Source organism: Hippocampus zosterae, chromosome 7, assembly GCF_025434085.1.
Source record: "Hippocampus zosterae strain Florida chromosome 7, ASM2543408v3, whole genome shotgun sequence".
Taxonomy (NCBI): Eukaryota; Metazoa; Chordata; class Actinopteri; order Syngnathiformes; family Syngnathidae; genus Hippocampus; species Hippocampus zosterae.
Genome location: NC_067457.1, coordinates 14,871,324 through 14,894,382, shown reverse-complemented (window position 1 = coordinate 14,894,382; position 23,059 = coordinate 14,871,324). Strand labels below are relative to the sequence as shown.

Below are 23,059 nucleotides of genomic sequence, written 5' to 3'. Positions count from 1 at the left end.
GCACAAGATGCACCTTGGCAGCGTGTTCACAATCGTAGCTCACGTGTCGCGTTTTCAAATGCTTCTCCCGGCACTCCAGATTGCCATTCTTTCTTTCATCTGTGAATTGTGCATGAAACAGACTTGGAACGAGAATAATAATGACAAAAGATCGCAAGCTGCAAGTGCAGACTGCAGATCGCGAACAACTTCTGGTGGTTCAAGGTGAACTGCTTTTTTGTTTTGATTTTCATTTTTAAATACTTTTTGTGAAAGTGAGACAGAGTGGGCGCAGTGTGCACTCGTGATGTGTCGGTCGCGACTTTGAAGTGAACCACGAGAGCCGGCTTTTTGTGAAAGTGAGACAGAGTGGGCGCAGTGTGCACTCGTGATGTGTCGGTCGCGACTTTGAAGTGAACCACGAGAGCCGGCTATGTCATTTTCTCTCTCTCTCTTTCCACGTGTCTGAAGCGAGGTTTCGCAGTGGCTCAGCTGCCGTGCTCAGAGGGAGACGGGAAGGGAAAGGAGAGGCAACCAGCCCGTCCAAGTTGAAGTATTTAGTTTTGTTGAATGCAAATTTAAAAGAAAGCAAGGAGTAGCTTATGTTTGTTTTGTTCGCTGCTGCTGTTGCAGTTACTATTCACTATTTTTGTTGTGATGCGGCATGTTTGACTGTTGTTGGTTGACGTTAATTTTGTTGCTTGTTTATTGTTTGAGCATTTTAATGTTCAATAAAATAAGTGAAACCCCTTTTCTTCGCTTGATAATTGTTGCTTTTTAGTTCACCAATTAATTTATCAAAATGTATGTGTAGCCGAGTCTCTGGAAGGACTAGGCTGGACACAAAATAATTTTATGTGGGCTTTATTCCCGACTGAACAATGAGAAATTGTACAGCTTTAAGATGAAAGTCTGTGATGTAAACTGAATTTTAAAAGAGGTCGAAATCATTTAACAGATTACAATTACGCCACAATAGACAACAGCAGTGGCTTGTCGATATGTTCCGGTGTGTTGGGTGTGTACAAAGCACGTGGACAAACACAAATGATCTCCCCTGCTGTACAGCTGTTCACACGACTCACTAGTGGTACATTTCAAACACCAAACCACTCCAGATATTGTGCTCTGAAGATCGCCAGGGTTACGATGACGATCATGGGCGTATCAAGTTGGGACAAGCAGTGGGCACAGTTCAACGACTACCCTCCTTTACGTGCATGTCACTAGTGATGTGTCGTTTGCGAACGAGCCGGCTCCTCATTGGGAGCCGGAAAGGGAGGGTTACACACACACACATGCGCTGCAGTTTAGAGAAGGGGGAGGGGTTAAAGAGACATACACAGCAGCACGCGAACAAGACAGACGAGGAGACGAGAGAGCTAGTTAGTGAAAAAAAAACAACACGGTGGAAAGTGGAAAGGTGAGAAAATGGATAGGAAACGCAGTGAAATATGGACTCATTTCAATTTAATTGATAGTTCAAAGGCAGCGTGTAGACTGTGCAAGGTTAAAATATCCCATAGATCAGGCTCCACAAATAACCTGCACAGGCACATCAGAAATGTCCACCCATGAGTACAATTTGAAGAGAAAAGACAAGCAAGGGAACCAGCTATTAATGAAGGTGCTAGTGTGTCTGCAACTGTTGCTGCAATGTCACAACTGCCTAGATGTACAACCCAGAGCTCTATGAGCCACTTTATGCAAAAAGCTATAAAACCAGCAAAACAGAACACAATTGACGAGGAATTGGGTAAAATGATTGCAAGGGATTTTCATCCATTTTGTGTTGCCTGTGTGTTGTCGCAACATCTGTCCCCTCAGAGAGAATCTTCTCCAAAACAGGGCAAATATTAACAGAGAGGAGAAAGAGGTCAAAGTTGAGGCACTTGGTTTTTCTTCATGCCAATCTTCGCTAAAGACAAGCTAAAACCTACCTGAATGCTGCTTTTTTTCTTTTTGTTTTACAATGTTTTAAATTTATATAATTTGTTGTGTGGTATTCAAAGCTTATTTATGTTGTTTTACTGTAAATAGTTAAAAGCTTATAAATATACACATTCAGAGATTGGAACTTTTTGACGACCTTGTTTTGAGATGGGTCTTTTTACTTTGTTTTTATTTTTGTAGCACTCCATGTTGAGTATGTTCAGAAGAATATAAATAAAGCCATATAAATAATAAATATTTGATATAATGTCCATTTTTTGCATTAGTACTTCATTTTACACATAATATTACGTTATTTTTGGTATTAAATTAATTTAAGCAACAAAAAAAACTGAGGAGCCATTTGGGAGCCGAAAGAGCCGGCTCTTTTTAGGGAGCCGAGCCAAAGGAGCCGGAATTCCCATCACTACTCAGCAGTAGATGATCCGCTGCTCTCTGCTGAGCGTGCATCAACGCAAACATGTACGCAAGCGCGTCTTTTGATTTCAACCAATCAGCACCAACGCAGCCGACGTCACACACAACAGCTAACCTAAGCTAGCCGAGACGACATTCTGAGTCGGACGGACACGTTTTTCTGCCAATCTGTGCGTTTCCCTTTTTATCCAAATATATCTTTTACGACAACAACTGTCTTGTCCACTGCGTCTTTGATTCGTTCCACTGGGGTTTAGCAGGTGTGTTTATAAAGAGATGAAAATCTCTTTACTGTTACTAGTGTTAGTGCCTCAACATGGCTACGCTCATGAAAGCAAAACAACGAACTGAAACGCGTGTTCATTCAATGTTGTCAACTAATATTCGGATTAATTTTAGGCAATTTTTTCCTCAATCCTACGGAGAAATTTATTAAAATTTGAAAATCAGGAGGACTTTCATCTCTGTATAATTCATGATGATTGTTTTTTTTGGTCACTTTCATATCAGATGGTTTATTGTGAAATATTTTCATTGATTCATATAATTCATGATGATTTTTTTGGGTCACTTTCAGAACAAAACGTTTGCTTTAAAATAAATCCGATTCAGCCGGAGCCACTTCAAAAGGATAGTGCTCGGGGAAGTCATGGATGATCTTTACAGCTTCATTGTAGAGTTCCAGGTCTGTGGGGAACATGTGCAGAATATCATTATAAGTACGCTCAAATCAAAGCTCATCTGACATGTTCGTACATAATAACCTACTAAAGTTAATGCCCTTCTCTTCTGGGAGACATTGGAATGTGGTGGCCATGATAGCTCCTTTGTTTGACACCATTCCAATGACTTCTACAATTCCAGAAAGCTCCTCTGCAAGCTGAAAGATGGTGAAAAAAAAGTTTCAATGAAAGGTCAATGGTAACATACAAATAACATAAGCCAAATAAACAAAATGCTTTTAACAACTTATGAACACAAATGTAAACCCTTTGAGGGTTACTACAGTGGACAGCTGATCATGTTATCAGTTTACAGGGTGCATGAAGATTAAGATTAAGAAAACCTTTATTAGTCTCGCAATGGAGAAATTCCAGATTCACAGCAGCAAAGTTATGAAAGGAAGAAGTAGAACAACAACAAAATTGGAGCTGCTGGAAAGGCAGCCACTCTCGCGGCGCCATGAATGGTTTAAATAAGTAGTAATTTAGGGCCAAAGTACATGTTTAATGTGATAATAATCAAGTTAAATTAGGAAAAAAGAATTATTCTCGCGGAGTCCTTTGCGTGTTCACCCACACACGCACTCATCTGCTTGGCACCAAACTTGAAGCCTGGGCAATGGCGGCCATGTTAGCGGCAATGCGACTTCTGACATATTACAAATTAAGCTATTGTAATATACACATTCAGTGTTCCAAAAGAATACTGTTGCCTATCAAAGGGGAATTAAAGTCCAAAAATTTCCTCAAAATTATATGTTGCCTCACTAGTTTTAACATGGTAGTCTGATGAATATTGTGTTTGTGGAATAGGAATTAAGCAGCATCAAATCCACTTTTTGTTTTGTTGTTTTAATCCATCTCAGGGGCCGTTCAGTTTGCCACTTGTTGTCGACTGAAAATGACATCATAGTTAGTCAGGGCTAAGGTAATGACCATTCATGGCTCGCCTTGCCAACGTCACATGTCCCAAGTCGGAAAATGGTCGTCAACATCCCCCGAGACGGCTGAACACAGCTGGATTTTTCTGATTAATACCTATTCCACAAACACGATATAAATCCCAGCTGTAAATTTCCCCAGTGTGGGATGAATAAAGGATATCTTATCTTATCTTAACCATCCGCACTCACACTCACAACTAGGGACAATTCAGTGTGTTCAATCAGCCTGCCGTGCATATTTTTGGAATGTGGGAGGAGTACGCAGACAAAATCCACGCAGGCATTGGGAGAAGAAGCAAACACCACACAGGAAGGCTGGAGCCGGAATAGAACCCACAACCTGTGCACTGTGAGGTCGACGCGCTAACCAAATCGACCACCAGGCCGCACTTGCGGATAAAATTCGCCTCCAAATATGAATTAGTGGCCTCCTTGGCTGTTAATAATTGGTATCTGTATCAGCGCTGAAGGCAAATTTCGATCTCAAATTAAATGTTGATAAATGTTCACACATCTTTTACACACACACACATACAAACACTAATGTTCGCTATAGCTAACTGTTCTTAAACAGTCTGTATGTTGGGACAAAGTTTATACTCCTGGCAGTCAGAATTGACAGGAATATAAGGCTCCCATCAAATTCCACGAATGAGGAATTTGATGGGGCGTCGAAAACATGTTTTTTGATGAAAAACTATAATATTAAAATATTGTTTTTAAGAACAAAGGAAATTACTTCTTCGGGTCGTTTATAACCCGCTTGCCATCGGAGGCTTAATTAATACTTGTCGCACGAAAAACGTCAATCACGGGGATTTTTTTAAACGATCTTCTGGTTTCACGTAAATCAATTCATTTTTGACATTTACACACACGTAAAATGATGATGATGTGCTGCAATTTGGACACTGTATGAGAACAAAAATATACTCACGGGGTAATTTAATTCAACGTGAACACATTGTCCCTCTCCATCAGTGATCGTGAAAGATTTTCCAGTTGGGTGTACCTAAACACAACAAACGAACAATACAGCGCGTTAACCTTAAGGTCATTAATATCGCGTATGGGATGTTGTGAATCACGATAGTTAGGCACGGCAGTTACCTTCTCAACACGCCCGACGAAACAGACGGGTTTGCTTATATATCGTGACAGCATCGATGAATTAATTCGAGGTCTTGGAAGACCTTGGTTATCAGACATCATAACTGATATATGTAATGGCGTTGACTGACACCCACCAAACTAACTTTTGTGGCGCGAGAATATTATTAACTTACTTTTACCTTAGAACGTACGCCACGCGGGTGGATAGCTTCAATCTTACCAAAGAATCAGACAGGCTTGCTTTGGCGGCAAGCATTGAGATATAGAGGGAAACATACCCAAGTTTCCTGTACGACACATCCGATGTCCGTTTAATTCCGGAAGTTTACTTTAAGAAACGTTATTATTTTTGCACAATTCTATATTAATTGATCCAAATGTCTGCATGAGAAACCAACTATTCAAAAAAATCGACATTGTATGTACGAAACAAAAGGCGATGAAAACATAATTTACAAACTTGAAAATTGAGTTTGTTTGCACTACCCCTTCTTTTGTGTTTCATCCTTATTTTATTTTATTTTTATACCTGTTTTAATCTCCCTGGTGTGTTTTAGGAATTTGTATACCATTCCTATATTTTACTTTTTCTTTGTTCTATTCCTTTTGTTTAAATAAAGTTTATTGAAAAAATAACAGATTTACTGAATACATTAAAATTAAATGTGAGGATAGAACCTAAAAAAACATTTTAAACGGCACCCCAACGCCTTGACATTTACGTTTATTTGGTTTGAAGAGAAGACCTCACGTTTGTTGTTGTGATCGTGGCCATTGTGTAGTATTCGCTGTTAAAAAATGAAACTAAACGCAATCAGCGGAACCTCTGAGAGTAAATGTAGTTTCTACACGGACACGGGTAACAAAGAGGTCACAACAACACGGTAATTCTGGACAAATTAAATGTGACGCGATATTTACATGTGTTTCATCTTTTATACCTTTGTTTCAAAAAAACTACCTAGCTTGTCGTATGCCGTTAGTACGTCTTTAAACACACAATTACAACATTTTTATGACTTGATGTCTGGACTTCACAACAAAGCAAGTACGACGATGCTCAAGTACTTCGACATTACATGACGCAGCTTTTTACAATGCTGTATGTTTTAAGTAATACAAAACATATAGACGTTTAAAATAGTTTCATATACACATCTTTGATGTTAGTGAATATGCAATTTGACACATTGAACACTTCTGTTATTAACTAGAACTTTTATGCACACAGCGCAACTATGTTGTCTTTCCTGGGTTTCCGAAAAGATTCAAAGAAGTCGACGTCAGAGAGGGACCCTGACGGAGGCTTTGTGATCATCGGTGAGAACCAGTATCGTTGTTGCCTTGAAACTTGGGTTTCTAATTAAAAGTTGGGGGGCATATCTCAGCCGCACATTTTCTGTGGCCCTCTGGAACGAATCTGTCTCCATTATATTTATTGCTAAATAGACTGATTTTCATGTTAGAGTTTGCCTTTAACTATTTATTTTTAATTAGCATTTTCTTCACCAAATCTTTTGTTAACAAAAATAGAAAAATGTTGGTTGCCTCTGTTCTTCATGATCTCTGATTTGAAGTTAAATTTGTTGATAAAATGCGTATAATAATGAGTTGCCATGCATATAGGCCATAGATCGTATGCCATTAAAAAAAACACATAAAATGTATGTCATAAGAATCGCAAGAGTGCGTTCTTTCCATACACAATAAATACATCGAGCTTACTAAAAGTCAAAGGTATGATAACTAAGGGGTTTTCATTTCCAGTATTTCAGAATTTGAAAAGCGATACCCTAGTGAGGAGTAAGCGGTTCGGAAAATAGATGGATGGATGGATTTTAGAAAAAAAAAACATTAAAAAAGTTGTCTTGTATTTTAAATCATCATAACACCATAAGTTTTTTTGGCCATGTTTAACATGAAACATGCATACCGTATTTTCACGACTATTCGACGCACCGTACGGTTGGGCGCAGTCTCATTAATGGGTGACATTTCTGTATTTTACACATACACAGGACGCACTGTACTAATGGGCGCAGTTTTACAGTGGTAAAACATACGCTTAAACATACGGCATGCATGCATGCTAACACGTTCGCTAGGAGCATACACTGAAGCTCAAAGCTAAAACACGTTTTTAAAAAGGCAACGAAAGCAGAACTGAGTTCGGGTGTATTTTATTTACAAGGTACTCACGTTTTTTTGCTCAATCATCACTCAGAAAGCCATCAAAGTCGTCATCTTCTGTGTCCGAATTTAACAATTGTGCAAGTATCGGTAATCCATCCAAACTGCCGGGTTCCCTCTCGTCGTCATGTGGCTCCACAGAAATGATGCCGGCTTTGCCAAAAGCTCGAACAACTGTTCTAGCAGATATGTTCGTCCAAGCAGCCACAATCCATTCACAGATTGTGGCGTAACTAGCCCGGCAGTGCCTCCCACTCTTCGTGAAGCTGTGTTCGCCATCGATCATGCATTTTTCCCATGCCGCTCGCAACTTCACTTTGAACGCCCGGTTGATGCCGATGTCCAGAGGTTGGAATTCATTTTCGGGGGTTCTTGGAAACCAAAACCGAAGTTGTTTTGCAATAATGCACACACTCACATTTACATTTATTACATTTACATTTATACAGGTGCTGGTACCTGCTAGAGGCGTGCCTTTCGCGTCCACTTACACGCCCACCCTTCACTCATTGCCGGACCCACCCCCTGCGTGCCTGTCCTCACTCACATCCACCTCTCTTCATATATTTACATATGTGCACGGACGCGCTTCACTGATTGGCCGACCTCTTCTCCCGCATGCGTGCATGTCGTCACTCACGTACACATTTTCTCTCTCTCCATAATTTACATATAAGTGCACGGACGCGCTTCACTGATTGGCCGACCTCTTCTCCGCAGTTCACTGACTGGCCGACCTCTTCTCCGCATGCGTGCGTGTCGTCACTCACGTACACATTTTGTCTCTCTCCATATATTTACATATAAGTTCACGGACGCGCTTCACTGATTGGTCGACCTCACTTCCGCCTTTTCTCTATATAAACAGCGTGTCGGGTCTCAGCTCATATAAAAGACGCTCCGCATTATAAGGGGTCCTGTCCATTTTGGAGAAAATTTTAGATTTTTAATGCCGCCTTATAGTCGTGAAAATACAGTAATTTTAAATCCTTATGAATAACTTTATTTTCTTTGAAGAACATTTTTGCCTTTCAATTATGTAATTTGAAAAGAAATGTAATTCATTTTAATATTGAGATCAATTTTTTACCGGGCAAATCCCAGTGACCTCTAACAATGTTTTAGTTGAACAACCAAAATATGACAATATAATTGATAGGGAAGTTGTAAGGGTGCAGCTATTGAATACTTTAGTGTTTGAGTAGCCTACTGAAAATGTTATCAAACAACTAAATATTTGGATAAAATATATTTTTACTTGATTAAGGAGCATTTATAAGTATAAAGAGAAAATAAAGCATTTTATAGATTGGTTACCTTTTAAAAAAAATAATGATAAAATCTACAGTTCCAATTTCTTACATTCACATTTATCTCAACAACATAAGGCATTCATTTGTAAGAAAAACAAACATTAACTGCCTTCATGCAACATGACTTAAGTAGCGACCCCGCCCGTCATCGCGTGCCACCGCCAGAAGCATGGCTGGGTCGTACAATTCGTCTTGGAGGCAGGACAAAAAGAAATAAGTCCAGCCAGCAAGGAAACAATTTGCGGGCATGCACAAGTGTGGATCTGCGCTGGAGCTCTTGGTTGCACCCAGGAACAACGAGCACATGCGGCACACTCCTGGCGAATGCCGATGCTGGGAGTCGGCATCTGTTATTTTGAGCAATAGAGGGAGCTTGAGCTCGCTAGTCAGGGAATGACAGCCATTTTGCTCATCACACTATAAGTCAATGTAGTAACAAATTGTGGTGCCATGTAGGATATGCAACATTATAAGTAGATGGGATCGGACACACCAGACCTCTGTGTCATGGGTGTGAAGTCTCCGAGAGGTCAAATCGGCACAGGGTCTAATGTTATGTTAGAAATGTACATTGACGTTGATGTCACTGATTTTCAAAATAATTTTTACTATGTTTTGTGTCCAAGGCGCCATCTTCCCGCGATATCAACAAAATAACTTTATTTCCACCTCTGACTTCCTAAGCATGTGTGACCTTAGCACACTGGTGTCAAAGTTAAGGCCCGGGCTAAGTTTGACACCGGGCTACATCTGGCCCGCCACGTCCTTTTACGTGGCCTGCGAAAGCAAATCATGTGTCAACTTCCATGATCCATGATAAAAATCTTACCAAAATGTTGTGTGTAATAAATAATCTTCAAAATTCTATCTATCTGTCTGACTATCTATCTAGCTATCTAGCTATAAGCTAGTGAGCTAGCCACATATATTTTTGGTATAGGCAGTTTCATATATTTATGGATTAATAAAAAAAAAGGAATATTTTATGGTTTTCTGCCCACCACCCCCCGCCCCCCAATTATCCGTGGAAAATGTATATGGAATTGTTACATTTATTGAAGAATTTTGGGGAGGTTGAATTTGAACGCATTTCAGTGGAAACCTTGGCTTCGTTTTAATATCGAAAGAAATAACTTGTTTCTTTGCAGGAGAATCAGTTGAAGAGCAGAGGCGGAAGATGCAGTCGATGAACATTGCACAACCTTCAACAAATGTTATTGTCTTGCCTTCTAAGGTGAGCTTTTTCCATTTTTAACCTTAAGACATACCAAAAAGTTCTGTGTAATGAGAATGCATGCTGGTCATCAACATGAGTAATAGTGTGACGCTTTGCATGTAATCATGAAAGTACAGCACAATCTGTACTGCTGCGATGATGAACTGGCTGAAGCCAGTATTGACAACACTTAAAGGGAAAGTCAAGTCAGAAATATTCTTTCTGATTATCTGTACAATGTGCCCTCACTCATCTAAACACGATCTTCTGATGATTGTTTTTGTGCAATATGAGGGAAAGGACCCGGGAAATGACGCAAACATTGGCGGCACCTACACTCACCATCCACTTTATTAGGTACACCATGCCAGTAACGGGTTGGACCCCCTTTTGCCTTCAGAACTGCCTCAATTCTTCGTGGCATAGATTCAACAAGGTGCTGGAAGCATTCCTCAGAGAGTTTGGTCCATATTGACATGATGGCATCACATGTCAATATGGTCATTGGTACAGATTTGTCAGCTGCACATCCATGATGCGGATCTCCCGTTCCACCACATCCCAAAGATGCTCTATTGGATTGAGATCTGGTGACTGTGGAGACCATTTGAGTACAGTGAACTCATTATCATGTTCAAGAAACCAGTCTGAGATGATTCCAGCTTTATGACATGACGCATTGTCCCGCTGAAAGTAGCCATCAGAAGTTGGGTACATTGTGGTCATAAAGGATGGACATGGTCAGCAACAATACAGTAGGCTGTGGCATTGCAACGATGCTCAATTGGTACCAAGGGGCCCAAAGAGTGCCAAGAAAAAGAGTGCCCACTTATTACACCACCACCACCAGTCTGAACCATTGATACAAGGCAGGATGGATCCATGCTTTCATGTTGTTGACGCCAAATTCTGACCCGACCATCCGAATGTTGCAGCAGAAATCGCGACTCATCAGACCAGGCAACGTTTTTCCCAATCTTCTAACGTCCAATTTCGATGAGCTTGTGCAAATTGTAGCCTCAGTTTCCTGTTCTTAGCTGAAAGGAGTGGCGCCCGGCGTGGTCTTCTGCTGCTGTAGCCCATCTGCTTCAAGGTTCGACGTACTGTGCGTTCAGAGATGCTCTTCTGCCTACCTTGGTTGTAACGGGTGGTTATTTGAGTCACTGTTGCCTTTCTATCAGCTCGAACCAGTCTGGCCATTGTCCTCTGACCTCTGGCATCAACAATGTATTTACACCCACAGAACTGCCGCTCACTGGATATTTTTTCTTTTTTGGACCATTCTCTGTAAACCCTAGAGATGGTTGTGCGTGAAAATCCCAGTAGATCAGCAGTTTCTGAAATACTCAGACCAGCTGTCAGGTTAGTCTTGGCGTTATATATGTTATATTAACATATAAGTCAATTCTATTTCAATTCAATTTCTTTAATTGAATTTTAACCATATACTTTCAGACTTGCTACCAATCCTGCAGATTGTGGATGGCAGGAGCAATAGTGTCTCAAATAAAATGTGAAACATGCATTCCATTTTATCAATTTTCGACCCATTTTGGAAAAGCCTCAACCAAACCCCCTCATTAATTCAACGAAAACCCTCTACATTATCTGAAATGGAGATGTAGTTCAAAATGTACCGTATTCCAACATTGGTTAAAACCATAGGTTGTATCATGTTTCCGAACCAGAGACACCATTCCCCCTGCCAATGCGTGAGATAATCCATGACACAAAAAAGAAGTTTGGGTTCACTGCCCAATTTGTTGCCGCATATAAAACAGAAGTGAACTGAACCCAAAACGTTATCACGTTGCTGCTAGCCAGCAAGTCCCCCCTAAAAAAATAAATCGCTGCCGTGTGAGCCGCGTAAATATCACAACATGATACAAAAACGAACAACATACGTCACACTGAATTAACAATACTTCATGTGTTATATAACAACCGCAAACCGCAAAATAACTATACAAATCAGTTTTAAGCCAATAAACTGATGAGATGCCGTAATGTAACGGGGCACCAATTTTGAAAAGCGACGCATAAATATGCTCCCGTATATGCTCAAACAGTTTGTGCACAAACTGAAAGTCGCACAAACCTACCTATATATAGCCCGCAAAACGCGCTTGTTTATATCTAGATTCCTCCCTTCGCCCGTTAAACCGAGATGTACCCAAAAAAAACGACCCATCACTATATGAAGCAATACATTCAGTCATTCAATGTCCGATCCGCTTTTATCCTCACGAGGTTCGCGGGGGTGAGTGGAGCTTATTCCAGCCATCTCCGGGCAGTAGGAGGGGGACAACCCGAACCGGTCGACAACCAATTACAGGGCACACAGACACAAGCACAAACACCCAAGCCCATGCTCACACCTAGGGACAATTTAGAGTTTCCAATCAGGCAGTCATGCAGGTCATCTCAATATTAATATGAAACAAATCAACACACACAAAAACGGGAGATAAGATGAGATGAGTTTGTTGTACATCCTCCTACAACCTCTCAAATCACTATTACCTGTTCACATTCCAACAAACAAACAAACAAACAAACAAACAAACAAACAAACACCCATCAGGAAGCCACAACAAAGCAGCACGGTTAAGCACTGTGCATTTTTCCAGCGTTAAAGGGGATCGACATAACAACATAGACACACAAAATAAATGCCAATGACTAGATTGGCATTGCAACAACAAAACGTCATGCTAGTGTGCAACAGCTCATCCCTTTATCTTTGTTTTTTTTTTTTTCTAGCACTCTTCCAGCATGCAGAGTTCACACCATACACTGCTGCCAAAAGGCTTATCTATGCCACAACTGTCTTTGGTAAACACCACCTAGGGTGCGTGATACTCAAAAATGCCACTGACCTTAAAACGTGCAGTCATACTAAGTTAACGAAGCCAATTGTAAATTATTCACACGCGACCCTGAAACGTGCTGATTAAAGCTGGAAGATTTTGCTCTTGTGACAAACGAAATTAGAAATCCAGCCTGTGTATGCACAAATGAGATGTGTCGTAACATCTGACGGGTTATTTATGACTCAAACCAACAAGAATTTGTATGTTCGACGATAGCTTCAAATCTAGTCATTAAATTTCATAATGACGGAAGGCACAACACAATCCACGGATAGCAAAGTTGTAACAGAATTTTCCAAATTCATGAGACAAGACCATCATTCCTCCCACATCAGGAGCCGTGATGGCTCTTCTCAGGTTTCAAGAGAAATGTGCATCTTATGAACGTAATCTAAAAAAACATTGGAACATAATCGGAACATCCTGGCAATTAGCAGCATAACAGAAGCATTTATAAAACAAATAAGATAACTGAAACCCACAGACATTAACATTCACAAATCATCCAGATCAAGGCCTTCACTGTATACTTACACATTCTAACTCCTCCCAGAAAGTTAACAACGTCCCACACACGTCCACTGTTTACGACTTACAAACAACCATCTAAGCATCTCGTGACCTTCCGGCCCTTTTCAACCTAAACACACGGTGACCTCCTCATTCGTAGCATCACTGTGTCAAACCTCACCTGCCCGTGCCTTTCTTTATTCTCAACATACTCAACTTCCATCATCACCTTACGTCTCACCATCAATATTTTCACTTGCCTGTCACCCACTATAAGTATCCAAAACTCTCTGTGTCACCACACCCATACTCAACCATTTTATTTCTTTACCTGATTTACACATACTTCATGTAGCGCCGGTTGAAATTATGAAGCTGAAGTGGTGTTAGGAATTATAATAAAAACAGTTTCAATTACAAGTACCGGTAATTATAATAGATGCCATACAAACCTTCTACACTGCAAAAGCCAGAAAACAAAACAAACAAGACTCCATGAGTCGCGCCAAGAGTCACGCATATATACACACCCACACGCAAAGACTAATCCAACACATATTCGCAGACACAACCCTACAGACAAACCAAAATATTCACCTTACTACCGCTCACAACCAAGTTAAGCACATCCAAACTTTTAATTTTGTCATCCGCGAGAAGACTTCACTCCATCCAAATATCGATACAGTATACACCATCAATTTACTGTCAAACAAGCCGCCATCCAAACTTGTTGCTCCTCAGCTCCATTTAGATGATATGATTTTCGCAGATCCTCCATTTTCTGGACAAATTGTACCACGTCAATTTTATGTGATGTAATGCCGTCTACGGCTTTTTTTACATCTTCTTGTGTCCATGTTCTATAAACAAGAATGACAGGCGACTCATCTTTTATGTCTGGATTTGCAACTTCAATCATGGGAAAAGCGTCTCGTACCTCACTCCCGGATGAGTCAACCTTCGTCGCAGCAGGGCAAAAAACACTACTCCAATTTTTTGAAAATTCCACTCCCAAATCTCCTTTTCCCCTGGTGGCCATCGGATGGCCCCCTCTGTAAGAGGGTGGAGAGGATGGTGGAAAAGGAGGAGATGTCGGAAGAGTCGGATATAACGGTGGTGTATTTTTCTATCCACGTATCTAAATGTTTTATCTTCGAAGGACATTGGCTCTCTACGAATCTCCAGTCCTTACATGTTAACTTCTTTTTGGGATCACCTCTCTCCACGGTCTTACTATTATGAACCCCCATTTGCGAATTAGGGGGTGGAACTTTGAGAATTTGAGAATTTTTTGTTTAGAGTCAGCGATTTACCTAAGGTAACTAGGCTGACTATTCCCTTGAACAGGGTGGCAATTTCTCCGACTGAGGTAATTTCCAACCTTCTACCACCAAGGTGGCGGGAAATTCTTGCCTCTGCTTCCTCAGACAGTTGCCACAACAAATGTCCTGTTCAGATGAGGTAGCGAACCTCCACTCACACAGTTACACAGTCATACATTTATGCGCATTTAATTTGGTTTTATCCTATTACCTTGACCAGAGGTAACGCACTATATAGACATTATTATTATAAATGTCCCCACTGTGGGACGAATAAAGGATATCTTATCTTATTTATACCCGGGGTTTAACACACATTATTTACACACGGAGTTTAAGCACGTGCAGGACACCGTCGCCCTCATCAGTTTCGAGACTTGCACGGTCTGTATGCCTGATAAGGACTAGTATGGCTCAGGGCTTTGCGGCTTAAAAAGACCTCGTCTTTTTGCCGGCGCGCAAACACTCAATCACCGTTGAAAGAGTTCCTTCTCAACAAACCCCTCTCAGGCTCACACAGGGTCTCGAACCAGGCGTTCGAACCAAACTACAACACCTGCCCTGAGAGTGTTTCAATTGAAAACAGGTTTAAAGACCCCGACCTCCGTCTTTACAAACCCGGCGCGCAAACACTCCTCGAGTGTCGATGCGGAGTTTAAGTACGTACAGGACACCGCCGCCCTACTTACCAAGAGTAGTCCTCTCTCCTCTGGGATTCGCTTCAACCCTCAGCCCCCAGACGAGGAGCCGAAAACCAGTCCCAGAAAGGGTGTCTTTGCCGTGGCCACGGTCTTCCTGGCCGTCGACTCAGCGTCTGGAGGCGTCAGGTATGTTGCGATCCCGGACGAGCCCCCAAAAATGTCAGGTTGGTCCAAATTGACACTCAGGAATAACCAAAAGGAGGAGACAGGAGACTCGATTCTGGTACCAGGGGGGAAAGAGGAGAAGCGTTCGATTTCAGTTCTCCACACGTAACCCTAACGATCTCCCCCTTCACCTCCTCATTTATTGGGAAAAGCTACTACATAGGTGTGTCCAACCTAAAGGGTGGGGGCTGTTGAACACACACTGAACTTGTTTGACTATGTGTGTGTATGTGAGTGCAATTTACGTACATGTGTGAAAATAGACATAAACATCCCGTTGCAGCTGGTGTTGATGTCTCCATTCACGGTTCAGCCTTGCTCGCTGTTTAGTCTTAACAGTTATCTCTTCCCAGCCACGTCCTCGGAAAGGTGGTTGCGACCCTAACTTCTCACACGGTACAGCAAGCAAAAGTGAGCACATAATGAAGAACATATAATGATTATAGATGTGAGTAAATAATAAAGGATAAATCTTTATTGAAAGCATAAGCGTTCTTCATTGCAGGCAAAGCCAACTAATGATTGCAAGCATAAGTGTTCTTCTTTGCAAGCAAAATCAAACTATACTGACAGGCAGAAGCATTCTTCATTGCGAGCATAAAATGACGACACGAGAATCAACCGAATAATACGTGAATGTATGATTACTAAACAATAATAAATCCAACACCAGCCCTTCTGACACCAACAACCATACCACGTTCAAAGTCAGTCTAATCACCGTTCTTCTCCATACTGATGCTCGGTTTGAACTGCAGGAGATTGTCGTGACTATGTCTACATGCCTAAATGCACTGAGTTGCCGCCATGTGATTGGCTGATTAGAAATTAAGTGTTAACGAGCAGTTGGACTGGTGTAAATTATTTTACAATTCTGTCTTGAAAATTCATGTCCGCTGTAAAAGTACCTCTGCAACTTCATTTGAAGAGCGACTTTCTAACTTTATGGAGCTTTTTTTTCTGAGTTCATCCCAGGGAAGTGAAGCAAGGGTTTTAATTATATGTACATTTGTTTTCAGTTTTTCTGAAATTCACATTGTATGTAGCAGCAAACAGCATTTTCTTGTCTACAGGCGAAGCTTAATTGATCAAAAACAAAGTTCTGCCCTAGTATAATTTTCAGAAAATGTATCTGTCCGAGAGAAAATCTCTGACAGTATCATACAAACGTCAAAAGTCAAAACTCAGTACTCTATTGTGACAACAAATATTACTGGCGCCGACAGGTATGGCAGCCTCGGTCACACGCTCCCTAGTATTATCCCTGTTTTTGTCATTTTCGTTTGTTTTTGGCGACCCTGAGCGGCTTACTTACACGAGGGAAAAGTTGCTGCGCATTGGGGAGTCTACGCTCGGTCTTTTTTCACCAGCACACGAAAATCCACAAGGTTTTTCGGAGCTAATCGCGAGCGGAGCGGCTGCGCTGTACGGAGCATGGAGACGCCGCCGGAGGAGGGGGAAGCGAGCCGGCGTGCTCGTCAAGCTCAGGCAGCGCGGATTTCGAACCCCGCTGCCATCGATCCATCTTGCTAATCTACGATCTCTGCCAAACAAGATGGATGAACTTCTTCTCCTCACAAAGACCAACAAAACATTTGCACGTTCTGCTGCGCTCTGCTTCACTGAAACCTGGCTCAGTGACCGCCATCCAGATCCCGCGCTACATCTACCCGGCTTCCGCCTTCTCCGACTCGACCGCGACACGGAGCTATCGGGGAAATCGAAAGGTGGTTGGATTTGCTTTTATATCAACGAAGAATGGTGCACTGATGTCACGAAGCTCGATGCACACTGCAGCCCGGACCTGGAGTCGCTGTCTTTAAACTGCAAGCCATTCTACTCGCCACGTGAGTTCACCTCCTTTTTACTAGTCGGTGTTTACATTGCGCCACAAGCTAACGCTAACACGGCGATACAAACGCTAGCCGAACAAGTAAACAAACTCGAACTAAAATACCCAGAGTCACCCCTGATCATTTTGGGCGATTTTAATAGAGCACATCTTAACCGTGAACTTCCCAGATATAAGCAGCACATCGACTGTTTCACCAGAGAAGGCAATATTCTAGATCACTGCTACACAACAATCAAAAATGCATACAGATCGTCGCCCGTGCAGCATTGGGTCTTTCTGACCACAATTTAATCCACTTAATACCTACATACAGACAGAAACTCAAATGTGTTAAACCGGTTGTTAAGACTGTGAAAAAATGGACAGATGAAGCAAAGCTAGCTCTACAAGAATGCTTAGACTGCACTGATTGGGGCGTCTTTGAAACTTCAACGGGCACACTGGATGAATACACAGACACTGTAACATCATACATCAGTTTCTGTGAGGACATGTGTGTACCAACGAAGTCGTTCTGCTCCTTCAACAATAACAAGCCATGGTTTACTCCCAAACTCAGGCAACTCAGGAAAGAGAAAGAGGCCGCATTTAGAAGTGGAGATCGGGCACTGTACAAACATGCCCGAAACCAATTGACAAAGGAAATTAACATCGCAAAGAGAAGCTATGCAGAGAGGCTGAAAAACCAGTTCTCTGCTAACGACTCTGCATCTGTATGGAATGGCCTGAAAGCAATCACTAACTATAGAATGCCATCCCCCCAAACAGTGAACAATAAGGGTCTTGCTAATGAACTAAACATGTTTTTCTGCCGATTTGAAAAGGACACCCCCATTTCCCACACACACCCACCTCTACCAGAAACCACTCTACCTAGCCCCCCACCCTCTTTTTCTCCACTACAGATCCACGAACAGGATGTGAGACGGCTCTTCAAGCAGCAAAAGATCAAGAAAGCTCCGGGGCCCGACAAAGTGTCCCCCTCCTACCTGAAAGTCTGCGCTGACCAGCTGGCTCCGGTCTTCACACAAATCTTCAACAGATCCCTGGAGCTGTGTGAGGTCCCATCCTGCTTCAAACAGTCTACCATCATCCCAGTTCCCAAGAAATCGGCAACATCGGAACTGAACGACTACAGGCCTGTCGCCCTGACGTCTGTGGTCATGAAGTCCTTTGAACGCCTTGTGCTGAATCACCTAAAGAACGTCACTGGACCCCTGCTGGACCCTCTCCAGTTTGCCTACCGGGCAAACAGGTCTGTGGAAGACGCAGTCAACATAGGTCTGCACTACATCCTCGAGCACCTCGACAGCACAGGGACCTACGCAAGGATTCTGTTTGTGGATTTCAGCTCTGCGTTCAACACCATCATCCCGGAACTCCTCACCCCCAAACTACTCCACCTCGGTGTGTCCCCTACGATCTGCCAGTGGATCCTCAGCTTCCTGACCGGACGGACACAACAGGTGAGACTGGGAGCAACAACATCATCAATACGCACTACCAGCACTGGTGCCCCACAGGGATGTGTCCTCTCGCCACTGCTCTTCTCTCTCTACACAAACGATTGCACCTCAACAGATCCAGCTGTCAAACTCATAAAGTTCGCAGACGACACCACGGTCATCGGTCTCATCAAAGACGGCGACGAGTCTGCGTACCGCCAACAAGTGGAGCAGCTGGAGCTTTGGCGCGGCCGACACAACCTCGGGCTGAACACGATCAAAACTGTAGAGATGATCGTGGACTTCAGGAAACATTCTTCTCCTCAGTTGCCCCTCACACTATCCAACTGCCCTGTGTCAACCGTCGAGACCTTCAAGTTCCTGGGAATCACAGTCTCCCAGGACATGAAGTGGGAAGTCAACACCATCTCCATCCTGAAAAGGGCCCGGCAGCGGATGTACTTCCTGAGGCTGCTGAGGAAGCATGGCCTGCCACAGGAGGTGCTACGACAGTTCTACACTGCAGTCATCGAATCAATCCTGTGTTCTTCCATCACGGTTTGGTTTGGGGCCGCCACAAAAAAGGACAAAATCCGACTTCAACGGACAGTTAGGACGGCAGAAAAAATTGTTGGCACCGCCCTACCCACTCTTGAGGACTTGCACACTGCAAGAATCAAGACAAGGGCACGGAAAATCCTCCTGGATCCCCCGCACCCTGCCCACCACCTTTTTCAGCCACTCCCCTCAGGCAGACGCTACAGATCCATGCGCACCAAATCCAGTAGACACTTAAACAGCTTCTTCCCTCTAGCCATTAACTCCTTAAACAGTCACTGACAGTCACTCTTCTTGCACCACAAAATGGTACTTCAAAACTAGCGGTTACTCTAAAATGGTTCAATGATTTTGTTGTTTACGATGATACTAGTGCAGCGTGTTACACCGGAGATAAATTCCTTGTGTGTTCTACATACTTGGCCAATAAAGATGATTCTGATTCTGATTCTGATTCTGATAAATCATAAACATGCCAATCTATGAATATACTTTTAACATTAGGCTGCTGTACTCGGCTGCAGGAGGCTGCTTTGAGGGTCTCTCATTACTCCATGCAAGGATCCTGGCGCAAACCACGCACTGGTATCATTGTTCTCAGTGGGAAAAAAAAAGTTGTCATTAACAGTGGCAATGCAAGATTGCTGCCCCATAGCTTCAGCTGCAAGCGGCCTACTGATAGTCCATTTGTCCATGCCTGGCTAACCTACACCGTGACACAAGTTAATTCGTTTCCAGTTCCCAGTTAATGGAAATTAAATAACGAAGCGCTATCCCTTATTGTGCATGTCTCGACTATCTGCACGGTAAGCTCGACAAATTTGGGTTTGGATCCCTGTTAAAAAAGGTTGAATCTTTTACAAAAGCAGTGACCTTGTCAGGGGGTTTCATAAAATATCAAGCTCTATCCATCCATCCAATTTCTGATCTGCTTCCTCCTCACAAGGGTGGCGGGGGGGGGGGGGGCAGGAGCCTATCCCAGCTATCTTTGGGCAGTAGGCGGGGCACACCCTCAACTGGTCGCCAGCCAATCGCAGGGCACACATAGACGAGTAGCCATCCGCGCTCACACTCACACTTAGGGACAATTTAAAGGCTTCCATGAACCTGCCACGCATGTTCCTGGAATGTGTGAGGAAACCGGAGCACCCGGAGAAAACCCACGCAGGAGAACATGCAAACTCTACACAGGAAGACCGGAATCGAACCCTGCACCTCTGCACTGTGAGGCTGATGCGCTAACCAGTTGACCACCGGGCCGCTCTCTACATTAACACACGACGAAAAACACACAACATCACAGTTGTCAAACTCAAGACCCGGGGGCCAAATCTGGCCCGCCACATCATTTTATGTTGCCCGCAAAAGCAGCTCAAACTTGTCCACTTCCACGATCCTTGCTAAAATGTCTACCAACATTTTAAATTGTCACATAAGAATAAGAAAACCTTTATTCGTCTCACAATGGAGAAATTCCCAATTTACAGCAGCAAAGTTATGAAAGGAAGAAAGTAAAAGAATAAGAAGTATAGGAGCTATTGTAAAGGCAGCCACTCTCACTGCACCATCTTGAAGTCATATGTACTGAATAAGAGATATACTCTGAGCATTTTCTTGTTATCCTGTCACGTTCTGTGCCTGCCTGCAGGGGGCGGGCTTTCTCCCCGCCGACTGCACACCTGTAGTTCATTCGGGATGATTATGCTTCCTTTATTAGGAGACTCCGGCAGTTTATTCACTGCCGGAGAATTCCACGCCGTGCCATATTGCTCTCGTGCTCTATTTCGCTATTTGTTATTTGACTCATTGCCTTTTTGCCTTACGGCCGATACTCTTGTGATTCGCGTTTTGCCTCTAAGATTTTGTATTTATCGTATTTCTGCCAATTCAGGCCCTCCTCGCGTTTTTTTGTTTTCCGCGAGCGTTTTCAGTTGTTATTTCCTTCTTTGTTATTCCTGGTCCTTATTTGATCAGCGTTTTGTGTTACCGTTTTTTCCCTGTCGGGCTCTTTCTGTTTTTTGTCATTAAAGACACCCTTTTCTTTGACAAGATTTTTTCGTTGTCTGCTTTCCGGGGATCCAACCCTTTACTTCCTTGTTCTGCACGGAGCGATCTGTTATCGCTTCGGGCAGAACGTGACATTACCAAACCCCTTATGATAGTAACATAAACCAGTGTTTTTCAAACCCTGTGCCAATGTGCCGCGAGACATTCTCAGGTGTGCCGCGGTAAAACATCTAATTTGTATGCCTGTGAATCGCCCAGAAAGTAATCGTGTAGTACCATCCCATACCGCTAGGGAGCAGCAACAGCTAGCCAGTTGCCTTGTGTTTCGACCACTAGAGACAAGCGAATTTGTGCCGAATGAATGCAGGACGACAGTGAAACAATAAATATCAAAAGATTATAGAATACTTTTTTCTTTGTGTTCATTTGAGTCCAATTCAAGCTGTTGTAAGGTCATTCTTAAATGTTAAAAACGGTTAAATTAACAATATAACACGTTAGTTGTTAAAATGAGCGGGGGTTTTATTCACATTTTCAGCTAGTGGTGTGTCGCGATATTTTTTCAATGAAAGACGTGTGCCTTGGCTCAAAAACGTTTGAAAAACACTGACTTAAACAACACTTGAATCAACAGCTATTCTTGACTCCTTTGTATGGTTTCAGTCATAACGGCCATCTGAGTGAAACGGTAACTAAAATGTGGCTTGTGCCAAAAATGAGTTTGACACCCCTGCACTAAATTCACAAATGATGACTCAACATTTGGAAAACTTTTTTTTCTTTGATTCTCCCATCTGCATCACGCTTTATGCATCAATGGCATTGCCGAATGTTCTGTATCTACACAGCCATTATTACTTTGGTAGCAATCAATAGGATTTGACGAACACAAATTCTGTTTCTGCTTTTTGGCAGCCACCATGCCCTGCTCCAGCTCGACCAGCGGAAACAATTACAAGCACAGCTCCGTCGCTCACGAACCTGGAAGACAGGTCCTCGGTCGTCGAGACGTCGTCACCGGCCCCCGATCTCCTTGGTGACATCCCCTTCGCTTTGGCACCTCATGTTCAGGCAACGCAAAGAGGGTTCTCTTACATTCCTGACATACTGCTGTCCAAGGACATGAACTCTAACCAAATCTATTTTCAATATGACTTCTCTCTCGAAAAATCGGTCCTCCGTAACTCGTAGTTTTTCCCCACCATGCCCAAGTGAAAATAAGGTTTTTGTGTCTTTACTGCGTTTGCAACTGTGTATCCCATTCGGGGTAATTAATGGGCTTGAGATGATGATCAAGTAGCAGAGGGGGTTTCCAGCCCGCATAGATTGTTTGTTAATCAGACATAAAGGCAATCCTACCAACTGAGGTAAATCAACACTTCAGATTAGTTGAATTTAACATTTGCAACATTTTTCATTTACCGAAATGGAAAGATTTGGTTACCATATAACATCCTGTATGACATGAAACTGTCGAAACATTTTTTTCCCGAATGGACAATGTGATGCCATGCCACTTTACGTCATATACTGAATATGAAGATGTTGATGTTTTTGTTTTCATCTCGCTGTCGATAAGTAGAAACCAGACATGTAATCGGAGAAGTGGATGTTTTTTGGAATGACTTCAAACTTTTTTTACGATACAGTGATCCCTCACTTATCGCGGTTAATGGGGAGCAGAACACCCGCGAAAGACGAACATCAGCGAAGTCGGGTTTGCCCCTCCCCCCGCGCCCCTAGGAATTTTTGTGTATATTTAAAATATGTAAA

At 42.6% G+C, this 23,059-nt stretch overlaps 2 protein-coding genes across 2 annotated transcripts; one reads left to right on the top strand and one right to left on the bottom strand.

Annotated features, from left to right (window-relative positions):
- Window positions 1-1,432: 1,432 nt before the first annotated feature.
- Window positions 1,433-5,424, bottom strand: rpa3 (replication protein A3). Its single transcript, XM_052071336.1, has 4 exons — window positions 5,126-5,424; window positions 4,953-5,027; window positions 3,118-3,229; window positions 1,433-3,036 (listed from the first exon to the last, which is right to left on the bottom strand). The coding sequence occupies exons 1-4, from the start codon at window positions 5,225-5,227 to the stop codon at window positions 2,942-2,944; spliced, it is 384 nt and encodes a 127-aa protein (XP_051927296.1). The 5' UTR covers window positions 5,228-5,424; the 3' UTR covers window positions 1,433-2,941.
- Window positions 5,425-6,359: 935 nt separating this feature from the next.
- On the top strand, window positions 6,360-23,059 carry umad1 (UBAP1-MVB12-associated (UMA) domain containing 1). The gene is made up of 3 exons (XM_052071334.1): window positions 6,360-6,448; window positions 9,780-9,865; window positions 22,202-23,059. The coding sequence occupies exons 1-3, from the start codon at window positions 6,367-6,369 to the stop codon at window positions 22,475-22,477; spliced, it is 444 nt and encodes a 147-aa protein (XP_051927294.1). The 5' UTR covers window positions 6,360-6,366; the 3' UTR covers window positions 22,478-23,059.

Excerpts from the sequence above, each read along its gene's own strand:
- rpa3 (XM_052071336.1), bottom strand. The coding sequence starts at position 5,227 with ATGATGTCTGATAACCAAGGTCTTCCAAGACCTCGAATTAATTCATCG. Across the intron at positions 5,028-5,125 it reads TCGTCGGGCGTGTTGAGAAG|GTACACCCAACTGGAAAATC; the intron begins GTAACTGCCGTG and ends TGTTGTGTTTAG. Across the intron at positions 3,037-3,117 it reads AGAGAAGGGCATTAACTTTA|ACCTGGAACTCTACAATGAA; the intron begins GTAGGTTATTAT and ends TGTTCCCCACAG.
- umad1 (XM_052071334.1), top strand. The coding sequence starts at position 6,367 with ATGTTGTCTTTCCTGGGTTTCCGAAAAGATTCAAAGAAGTCGACGTCA. Across the intron at positions 6,449-9,779 it reads CGGAGGCTTTGTGATCATCG|GAGAATCAGTTGAAGAGCAG; the intron begins GTGAGAACCAGT and ends GTTTCTTTGCAG. Across the intron at positions 9,866-22,201 it reads TTATTGTCTTGCCTTCTAAG|CCACCATGCCCTGCTCCAGC; the intron begins GTGAGCTTTTTC and ends GCTTTTTGGCAG.